This window comes from Mizuhopecten yessoensis, unplaced genomic scaffold, assembly GCF_002113885.1.
Source record: "Mizuhopecten yessoensis strain PY_sf001 unplaced genomic scaffold, ASM211388v2 scaffold11069, whole genome shotgun sequence".
Lineage (NCBI taxonomy): Eukaryota > Metazoa > Mollusca > Bivalvia > Pectinida > Pectinidae > Mizuhopecten > Mizuhopecten yessoensis.
Genome location: NW_018408864.1, coordinates 1,465,424 through 1,477,264, shown reverse-complemented (window position 1 = coordinate 1,477,264; position 11,841 = coordinate 1,465,424). Strand labels below are relative to the sequence as shown.

Here is an 11,841-nt window from a genome sequence, read left to right as displayed (position 1 = left end):
CCCTAATATGGCAATGATGTCATTCCATAGCGATCAAACCGTAAATAAATATGACGCTCAACTCTTCATAATTTGGTCATAGAATACCATCCATGTGTGACTACTATACGTCATAGTTTGCAAGTGCTGTGCTTATTGTTGTACTAGATCTTAAGATCGGGATTATGAAGATGGATATTGAAAACATCTTGGTTATACACAAATGGAAAGACAATGTGTGTCATCTACGATCGCGGGTTTTTGAAATGTTTTGGAGACAAAACCAATATCCGAAACATATGCAAAGTAAACCTATAATGTTAAACTATTTGCGAACAATAAAAAAACAAAAACTAAAAACATGACGAGATCATGAGACAAGCAGTAACGATATTCACAATGTCCGTGGCTTTTGATTTGCCAGTTGAGCAAGTGTGTATTGTGCATTTGGAGTCAATTGATCCAAGAAACGTACCATTAATGTTTCTTTCATGACACAGCCCCGTACAATGGTTAACCCATAACGCCCAGTAAATACCCACTGGTTTGTTCTGTTTATCTCTGAAGATAATCGCGTCATCTTTGTCAATTTTAATGTGTAGTTTATTGTTTTTGTCTTCATCTGAAAATTGTAGATGGATCTGCAGTATTAAATTGTAACTGTCAATATTAAAGTGGGACACCTGTCGGTTTTCTTAGCTATCAATTAGCTACCAAAATCCAATACACACATCTAGTGATCACGGGAAACTTAAATGAGCAATTTGGGAATGATCTCCCTTGTATGTTGTGAGAAATAGCACTATATTTATAACAAAGTTTCACCAAAAAGTCTATAGGCCATTTTTGTCTCACGATCAGTCCATAACTTCATAATGAGTAATTTGAGACCATTAGAAACAGACATGTTGAGTTTTAGGAAGATCCGTCAGGGTCGTATTAAAAACTAGCGCTGACAAGAATTGTTAAGGGACAGACGGACAGACGAACGGTCGGCGGACCAAGGACCAAGGGCGATTTCAACAGAACACCTACATCAGTTGATAGCTGAAAATGAAATCAACTATGTTTGAATATGAAAGTAGTATTTTTATTTTCCCTGCACACTTATTAAAGATATACACTGCAAAAATTACTGAAAGTGAACAATAAATGTTAACTGATAATTAAGGCTAAAATGTATGAGATAAAATCATGTATATATATCAATACTGTATGATACAATCAAAACAAAATAGCGTATATCAATTTAATAAAAAAAAAAGATTGCAGTACAAAGAGCAGAATGATCCCGATACCGATTCAACTATTTAGATCATGGTCTGTAAAGATCCATAGCACATAAGTGTAAACTTAGACCATTTGTTCATGGTCGATGACCTCCATAACTCAATAAAATGTAAAATAAACACTTACGCTGTTAAAGGGTTCGCTTGATAGTGTCATACATATGTATGACAAAATTTGTAAAGTATGATATCCGACCCCTAACCTTGACCGATGACAATCAACTTTTTTCCAAAGTAAAACTCGGTATAATTATAAAATGATGCAAATACTACAAAAAAAGTGGAGGGTTTCAGAAGATACAATGAGCATACGAAAACAAACCCATTACCACTACAATATGTTTCAGCGAATGAACAAACAAGTTCATTGGTTGTCAAAGGGTATAGCAATTTATATATATAGTTGAAACGAATGCAGTGCGTAATAAAACGTGAAGATCATACCGCTATATACAGGGTATTACAAGTATATATAATTAAAACGCCGTTCAAAGGAAACATCATTATTACGTAATTTTTGCATATCATAGAGATTTGCAATTATTATCAAATTCATAATACGTACATTTTGACACTAAATGCATGAATGTAGGAATTAAGTTTTTCGTCTATCAAACAACAAATCAATATAAATTTAACAATATCTTTGAAAACGCACATACACTGTTTAAAAAGCACAAAATGTTCCAAATTATTTTATGATTTTATGACGAAAAATGATATTTGTAACTTGTAACAAGATTTTAAGTATACAAATGTCGGAAGTATATAATGTCTTATTTTACCAAACATCAAAATGTAACAAGTTATATGTTTTGTATGAAAAAAAATATGTAAGCATAGTTTCTAACACCTATAACTATACGGTATGGGTAAGTCACAAAATGCGGCACTTGATATATATATTTGTTTGAATATAAAAGACAAAATAAACGGTGAAGGAAAATCGCACATCTATTTGTAAAGATTTAAATAATCCAACCAAACAGTACAGAAAGAATGCAAACACCCCTAACACATCCTATTGAGTTATATAATTATGTTATATGTACTTCAAGGATTAGTGTTGTTTATTCACAAAAATAGGATTGCACCAATGACCTAGATTGACTTTGAATAGTTCTAACAATTCATTGATTTAAAGGATAAAGTCATTGAGTCTATTTTGATTTGCTTTTTGATTTGTTGTTCTTTTTTGTTTTTTTCTTAGCTCTTGCACCCTCGCTCTCCTTACTCACAGATGCAAATGCTCCACTCGGGGTTTCGGGTGTTACCTTCTTTCTTCTTTTCTTTCTTTTCCGTCGTTTTCGTTTTCCGGTTGCTTCTGAAGTATTTGGTTGGGATTCTGTTTTCGTCGATTCCATGTTTCTCACTACGGTTTCTCCTCCGCCAGGTATTTCACAGGCATCGACATCTATATCGCTGTTCTCTATGACAGTAATCTCGTCCCATTCCTGGTTTTGTTGTATTGGCCTGCTCTCTGTTGTGCTGCTACGGGAAACCATGGCACTCTTTGTTAATGTTTCTTTGGATCTTCCGTCGGCTTTCACAGTTACCACTTCTTCATTCTCAGGTTGCGTCTCATCTTCATCTCCGAATGGTCGTGCATGGTTTTGTTTGTTTTCTTCTGTTTCTGTTCCTGCAGGTGTCATCACATATGGCTCACACCTTCCATCAATCGTATTATCGAAGACATTTTCCAGTTCATGCGATGTAAGTTTCTTTTTCTTCTTTCGTCGTTTTCTTTTTTCACTTTTTTTATCATTTGTGTCGAGATATATATCGTGTGATGAATCAGCTTTCCCGGTCAGTTCGTTACGACTCGTGTCAGTTGTTCTCCCGGTTACAAATACAATATTTCCCTCCTCTTCATCGGTCTTCAGTTTTTCATTGTTGGATGCATTTACAATAAAAAAGTCACCTGCTCGCGTGTTATGCATCTCATCCTCAAACGCAGCCTTGTCTTTTGCAAAACATTCTTCAAACATAACATATCTTGCAGTGACAATTGAATTGTCCGCTTCATTGTTAACATGCTCTTCTGTCTTTAGTTTCTTGTCGATTTGGACGTTTTCTTCCTTCTGTTGAAAATTCCACGTGCAAGTTTGCTCTGTTAAACTTTTCTGGCCTCGTTTCTTTTTCTCCGTTTTGTCTTTTCTGAAGTTTTCAACTCCCGCAATTGGTTGATGAGAGGTACAAAAGACGTTGTCAGAATCTGATTTTGCACTTCGATCATGTTGAACTCTCATCCAGCTATTTGATTTGGATCGTTTTGTTTTGTTTACAACTTCTGTTTGGATTCCATCTTGTAGAACATCTTTACTTGGCCAGGCTATAGAAAATATTTCTTTCTCTTCATCATGGGGATCAGCAAGCGAAATGTCATTTATCATTTGATTGCTGAAAATAGAATTTGAAAGGATTATGAATGTATATTACAAAACTCACCAATAACACATATGATTATACTAAAATATGTTATTGTTTTTCTACATGTTGCGATGTACTAATAACTCAAGATAAAATGTATCAGTACATCATCGTTTTAATGGTTTGTGCGGAACCCGTTTATTATAGGACATCGTTTAATGTTCCCAATGTATACGACTTTTGTGCGATTCAAATGATATATTTAAACCCGTTGCACAAACTTCAAAGTTTTTTCTGTGTATTTTTGTTTATTATTCTCAAGAAATTTGTCCTTTGTGTCCTGCTTAAGGTCATGTTATTAATCTCAATAATAATAATGCCCTTCATTACTACGACGATTATTCTAAACGTCATTATTGTAGACACTGTGATTTATAACAAAACCTGTGCTAACTACAATGCATTACTCCTTCAATGAGCAAGCCAAAACACCTAACTACACGCCGTTAGATGCTCTAAGTCTACAATTATTGATCTCTCTTATGACCTTAAAAAATAAGGAGGAGACATAGCTAAACAAAGTTGATTGCTCTTTGCCACAAGTGAAAACCCGTATCTCTTGGCATCATGGATTGTTTTGAAAACCATACTCTAACAGAAACTGTATGTCGCAAGAAAATTAATATATATTTATAAAATGATGTAATATATACATTATATATTTATCCGATGCACCCTCCTTTATCGTTGATCTCAGAATATTTTATTACTCCAAACTGAAAAGGAACAATATGTATGAATCGGACATGTTGTTCCATTTTGATCAAAGAAGTATTTTTCATGAATTATATTTGCCACCTATCCGACACCAACACCTGCACATGGTATCAAAATCCCCTTAATTACATCATCATCATCATCTAGCCTGTAAACAGCATCCTTATTATCATCCCCGAAATCGTTTGATTCTTATTGTATTCAGACACATTTATCAAGAAGATGATTGTGTAAGTATCCTTGAAAACTGACAATGTATCACGGAATTGTCGATTTGTTCTACATGCAGTTACCTTTTTTGTTTACTTTTGCAAAAACACAACATCACGCCAATAATCAGACAAACGAAGCCGAGTACAGAAACAACAGTGACGACAGGAACAATGATGTATTCTAGTGTAGTATCTGGGTCACGCGTGTCTTGGTCGCTTACAACACAGTCTGCAAATAATAAACAAGTCAATACAATGCTATGTATATCGTATATGTTTGCGTTATATTGACTTTGCAAACTTATAACTTTCATAAGTTTTCATTTCACTTCTATGTTTGCAATTGATCGTTCGAATACTTAAAGAAAGAAGTTAGTTTTTGTATCCTCATTTTGATAATTATATATCAAAATCAACGTTTACAAAATCGAGTACAGGAGTTTTGGGAAACATCAATGTGAGTCAATTCAGTCACGTGCCTTCGCTTGATGAGTTAGACCACGTGTACACGCTCTCCTCGGGTTTACATTCTAAACATAACGCATTCTCTTTATAGGATCCTTTAGGATGACAGGCTCCATTAATGTAACAAAACCCTTCCTAAAAAAAAAAGATAACAGTGTCATTAAATAAGAAAAATGCACGAAACTTGTATATTGCAATTCACCAAAATGTGATAGTTTATGTTGTTCACATTTTTGTCATCTAGAAACAGCAACAAAATTGCTCAAATAACAAAAAATAGATTTGGAACGGTAACAATGAGCTTTATTTACATACTGACTCGGATTTTAAAATTATGTGTTATTGCTGTAGATATCACATGTATAACCCCATACAAGTGGTTTTTTTATCCCTTAACATTATCTGGAAGTTCAACCTCGATCAGGTGTAATTAACCTCATACAAGTAACCAGATATATCCCTTTCCATTATCCAGTAATTCAACCTTGGTCAGCTGTAACTAACATCATTCATGTACATGTAATCAGATATATCTCTTCACATTATCCAGTAATTCAACCTTGGTCAGCTGTAACTAAACTCGCACAAATAATAGGGCATCCTTTTTTAATATTTCGTACTTCAACCTAGATCATATGTAACCAACATCATACAAATAGAAAAACAAATATTCCTTTCCAATATCTTGTACTTCAACCTTGATAAGCTGTTACTAACCTGTATATAAAACCTAATAACTCCAGAGTTGTTGATAAAATATTGACAGGCTGCATTGATAACAACGAAATTTATGACGTCACCAAATTCAAATCCGCCCATAGCCACCGATACATTGTACTCGATTCCGAGTCTGTCTGTCGGGACGTGTATCTCTGGAAGATCACAGATAATTTCAAAGAGGCTCTGGTGTTGAGCTGATACATTTGCCGTCTCCAATGTATGGTACATCTCACCCACCAATGTCTGTGAGAGATAAACAAGCAATTATATGATTATCACGAACGTCTAAACAAATAAAAAACGAAACTTAACGAAAATAACAACTTTTCGTCATATTTCTGTTTTACCAAATCCAACAAAATGTATTCACCATGTCAGAGAAGTGATCACATTTATTCGTATACGGTACCATGACTTTCGCGCTGCAGTAGCTTCTCACGCTGGTTTAACATGTGAACATTTTACAAAACGGTCTTATTTCTGCCTGGCATTCATATTGACAATTCAGACAAAATTTTGTTCAAAAATTGTAACCGACACATTAGTTCAATGTTTAAAATATCATTTTTTTTTATCACATAATGTACACTGTTTTCCTGTGAATATACCATGTCATATATTTTTTTGAGTATTAACCCATGAAATATGACCTTTCATGTGATTAGTTGTAAGTTTCAATTGTTTCAACTGTAGTCAAAATGGCGGCTTTTTACATTTCAAGGTTACGTGAGAATTGTAGTTTTATACGACTAATTGCCAACAAATTTGATAATGTGATTAAAAAAATATTACACTCGTTTTCATTTCAGAGCCAGATGCACTCTTAACTGAAAAAAATACTTAGATTCGTTTCATAAATCTAATATGATCCTATATATATTAATTTCTGACAGGAAAGGGAAAGCGCATGACAAGAAAACCACAAGGGCCCAGCTTATCGTACAATTAAGACGTACTTACATTAGTAGTGTTATTGATAATGTCGTATTGTGGAATTGTCTTCTGATGTTCAGTTAGGTTGGTATTAATTTTGCCGAATGCGGTTCGACATTAACAATGCTATTTAAAAGACGTGAAGATAAATGAGTAGGTACTAACCTCACGACCACTGAATTGGCAAGTGTAGTTTTGATCCGTAGGGAAGTCCAGTCCCTCTACCACTACGAAGGTACACTCGTCGTCGATATCACAAAGTCCTTCATTGTCTAGTCCGTATAACACTAAAGGTGCGTTGAGGTCAAAGGAACAATCCTCCGAGGCGAATCCTTCTTCACATTCACATTTACCTGCGTGTGAATTATACACGTATTGCTTTATAGATGTTAATTTATAGTGTCACTCACTGATGGTTTCTCAGAATGTTCCCTACTGCTATATACGTCATCACTTTAAAATACACAACCTACTTAACAAAATATGCGAGCAAAAAGAATTTCTGCAATTTGTTTTTTCGAGAAAAAGAATTTACTACTTTGATAATATAATAAGAATGATAGAAATTTTTCGACACTTGTGCACATTTATGTTATCAACTGTTTCGCGGTTGCCAATTTATAAACAAACATCAATCAATCATAAATCTTGTCAAAAGTGAATGTTGATTGAGGCATCATACCATTAGAGCAGGATCCCCGTTCCGAACAATTGTTTGAACAGGTGTTGTTTCTAATAATGTTACTTATTTCTGGATATTCCTCTTGTAGAGTCGTGTTCTTTTCTAGGGTTTCAAGGCAGTGTGTTTCACTTCGATCAACGGCGTAGCGTGTCCAGTTGCCATCGCCAGTAAGCTGTTCAAGAAAATGGGTATTGCTTTTCGTCATTTAATGTTATATTTATCTTTGTTATACATGTGTTTTTATCACGAAGACTTTATATTTGATATATAATGCATATCATTCGAAAAGAAGAAGTAAATAATTTCTCTTTCTGACAAATGCAAATATAACTGAATCTCATGTGAAAAATGTAATGATGATCTGCAGGCATAAGCAGTGGTGTCAACTGGTACTTATTACAACGGTGTATACATAATCGCAGCTTTATTTTATTCTTACATAATAAACCTATTTAGGGGATAAGTTGTCACTTCATACAAGATTCATGAAACGTTTTAAAGTGTTATGTTTAGCAAGGCACAGCCTTCCTAAAAACAGACTGTTTTCATATAGATGCATCTCATATGGAAGAATTCAAACAAGTTCAATATCGATTTTGACAAATGACCAAGACTAGATTTATTATAAGCTAAAAACATGATTTATCAAATATATTAGGTCAACATTTCGATTCCATGTCAATGGTCTTCAATGCTGTCCTTTTTTAATAGATACAGTGTGCTAAAAATGAATTACATCATACAACTGTTTTAAACTTCTAGGACGCATCGGTGATGCTTAGAGACGAAATCGTTTGGGATCAATGGTATAAAATGATGTTACAATAGATGAGGTTGTGTATACGAAAATGTTGTATATCGTCAACTTTAACAGTAAATAATTTAACATCAGATCAGACAACAACTTTCATAGGGATGACTTCATTTTATATAACGACAGACCCACGATACAATGACAAATACAAGTTTTACTTATTCACATATAAAACAATACCATCAGATCCGCAGCGCAGTTGTCTATTTCAGTACTTGAGGCGTTGACACCAATATCAGAACAGGCTTCATTTGTTACGGTTGTTAGCGCATCCGTGCACAACTGGATAGCTTCACTTTCATTTATCACTACTGACTGCAAATATATTTCAGATGTCATTTAGTTAGATATACAGTTCTAGGATCGCACAACGTTACACCATGGACTGTGTGTGCACTGTGAGAGAACGATACGTGCACGGTATGCGTACGATACAAGTATGTAGATTACAGCTTGCATACATCGTCGTGCACGATGACCAAACGTTGAGCGATAACATTCGTGGTTGGTGTAAATTGAGGAAAGGTTTATAGTACGCATATTCGATCAGTATCGTGGTTGATATACCATAAGGAATGTCTTGTGAGTTTATAGATTTCAGGACAGACAACGCTTCGGTCACTCATCAAAACGTTATTTACCGGAGTCATGTCCCATTATGGACAGTTTTACGATCACTGTAAATACACATTATCATAATGGGAAGAATTTAAAACATACTGACCTCAAATGAAAATGAGATATCCTTAACGTACCTATTTCATACGAGTCTGCCAAATGCTTTTTATTACGTTTAATTGGGCAACCAGTTTTACATGTACCGAATAGCAGATTTGTTCGGTAAAAACACACGCAAAAGGGCAAACGATTGTTGATTCGGGTTTTTGCGCACCATGTTCGTACGATGTGAGCACGATGTTTCCACGAAGTGCGTTCGATATGTTTGGTGAGCTGTGCGTTTACACAGCTGTAATAGCATGAATCATCGTCCATACCAGTTTATGAGTTCGACAATCATGAACTAAATGTCACGTGGACTTTGTACCGTCCACGCGTACAGCTATACCAATACAGATTAGTAAGTACCATCGATAATTATCCTGCACAGACTTACGCGTTTCGTAATGTTGTGAAGATAAACGTCGTCCGGACTGTCTGCTTGACGTTTTTTTCTGAGGACTCTTCGGTCAGTTACAGTGCATCTCACTTCTTGCCTGGAATAAGTACAGCTGGCGTATTGTCTTGAGGAGCAAAGAGTGGACTCTATATAGCTATCTACCGGAGTCTCGTCTCCAAGTTCAATACTGTTCTGTGGACAAACGCACATCTGGTAGGCAGCAGGATATTGGTCTAGGAGATCGGTGTTTGGTTTCACGTTAAGCAGACTATCTTCTTCACTGAGCCTGTAGTGTTTTTCATATTAATGACAAATGGAGGATTGGTATGGTAAAATACTAATCCAATAGCAAGTATTATGTAAAATGTTTTCAGAACCTTTTGATAACTTACAAAAAAGAAGAGTTTAGAAGCATGCAGACTATTTGTCATCGCTGAGACAACTTACGGGACGACATATACATGTAGTACGACTGTAATATCCAATTATAAGTGTAATATTATCAGATCACCTCGATACTCTTAGAAAATCAAATGTGTTCACGAATGTAAACATTGTTGTAATTAGATGTATACCAGGGATAAGTATTCTTATTTATTTCATTGTTTAATATATGTAACGAAACTAAAGACTTGGTTTTAAAGTCACGTATGATTACTTACCTGTAAGACTGAGTAAAGGTGTTCGGGTGATAGGAGTAAGAACGTCTGCTATTCGATATTTCTGTACACGGCATTGAACCTCCTTTACTGACACAGTCGTTCGCCACGTTTCCGTCTAGATCGCCACAAAGACCGGAAATTCGTCCCTTGTACTCATGGACTGTTGGTGTTATATCGATATCTAGGAGGCCTCTCGTTCTAACTGACACCCGGATGGTCGCTCCAGTGGGTAAATATATCTGTTTAAAAAATGTTCAAAAAGAAAAATGGTACTTATATTTCTTTACAGATTATGGTATTATAATTTTACAAATTTTCAACTTTATCAAGGATCAGCTTTTGTAACGACCAAACAAATAGTACTTTTGCGAATAGTCTTCGTGTTGAACAATGTAACCACATTTTGCTTATGTCATGGGGACAATATACACGCATGCTTGAATGCAAACGACCGACACATATATTATCTATATCCAAATATTTATTTTTATTTTGCAATACTTGTACATGTTTTCATAATTTGAATGAATAAATGTTGTCGTAAACGATTTTTATTTGACATATTTCGTGTTGCACTTTATGTAATCAATGCTATTTATTTCAATTGATTACCAATTTGGTTTGGTTTGTTTGTCTTTTACGTCCCATTAACAGCTATGGTCATGTAAGGATGTGCAAGGTTTTGGTGGTGGAGGAAAGCCGGAGTCCCTGGAGAAAAGCCACCGACCTACGGCCAGTACCTGGCGACTGCCCCACGTGGGCCCCGAACCCGCGACCCAGTGGTGGAGGGTTAGTGGTAGCAGAATGTCAGACGCCTTAACCACTTGGCCACCGCGACCCCAATTGATTATCAAGCACAAGTAGCAATATATGTCCGGATGGATGACTTTATTTTGACATTTCCTTTTCACGCCACGACGTCATTGTTTATCCTTATCTTAACTTTATCCGCGAAAACAGTTCGGTGGTAAATATCACATAAGGATGCTGAACATAGAACTGATCATAAATATGACAAATTAACAAATTATGATCAAATTAAGAAGGAAACATACATCTGTGAAATATGTCAAAATCACCAGTTGCCCATTGTAAAAAGAACTGTTTTACAAGTTTTAAAATGAATGACCGATTTGGCAGCAAGTTGATTATGCTAAAAATTTACCTGCTTGACGTTAGGTTTATCCCTAAAAGTGTCATTGCGTCCACATTTTTATTTGTTGCAAAACCATTTTTGCTCTGCGTGTTTTAAATGTTCAATATTATTAAAATAAATTGCATCAAAGAAGAAAATTATTTAATATTAGCGTTTTATTTTACTTAAGCACACTGACCCCATTTTGGCGGTTTTATGAAAAGATATACATTTCGTTTGATAAATGAATTATAAAGAAAAGTTCAATTAAAAAAACGTATTTAGGTTGAATGACACACATTTCTGATAACACACTTGGAACACATTGTATAAGTTTGATCTGCATACGGTTAAAAAAGGAAATCATCAGTAACTCCATATTATGTTAAACTTGTAGCATAATCTATTAATAGCACACAGAGGAACACACTAACATTTAAATTTCTTTTTGCATTTACTAGTATGCATTAACTAGTTTTTCCAGACATAAATATAAAAAAAGTAAAAGCTTAATTCAGGAATTTCTAACTACTCAGAGGAATAAACCCTCGTATGACATTCGCTGTAAATTGGGGATTAAATAATGTATAACCAAACCGATCCCCACAAGTCTTATGCGTTGGTGTAAAGCGTTTGCATAAGTAAGGATTTTTAGTCCCCCCCCCCCCCCCCCCCCCCCCCACCAC

At 35.1% G+C, this 11,841-nt stretch overlaps 1 protein-coding gene across 1 annotated transcript in view; it reads right to left on the bottom strand.

Moving 5' to 3' along the window:
• Nucleotides 1–1,071: 1,071 nt before the first annotated feature.
• LOC110465296 overlaps nucleotides 1,072–11,841 on the bottom strand; it is a 36,998-nt gene continuing 26,228 nt past the window's right edge. The window contains exons 16-24 of the mRNA XM_021521008.1: nucleotides 10,021–10,259; nucleotides 9,356–9,644; nucleotides 8,422–8,556; nucleotides 7,428–7,599; nucleotides 6,911–7,098; nucleotides 5,810–6,055; nucleotides 5,107–5,227; nucleotides 4,709–4,856; nucleotides 1,072–3,668 (exon numbers count right to left, since the gene is read on the bottom strand). Coding sequence (XP_021376683.1) covers nucleotides 2,429–3,668; nucleotides 4,709–4,856; nucleotides 5,107–5,227; nucleotides 5,810–6,055; nucleotides 6,911–7,098; nucleotides 7,428–7,599; nucleotides 8,422–8,556; nucleotides 9,356–9,644; nucleotides 10,021–10,259 — 2,778 coding nt within the window. The 3' untranslated portion in view covers nucleotides 1,072–2,428. The remainder of the gene's footprint in view (nucleotides 3,669–4,708; nucleotides 4,857–5,106; nucleotides 5,228–5,809; nucleotides 6,056–6,910; nucleotides 7,099–7,427; nucleotides 7,600–8,421; nucleotides 8,557–9,355; nucleotides 9,645–10,020; nucleotides 10,260–11,841) is intronic.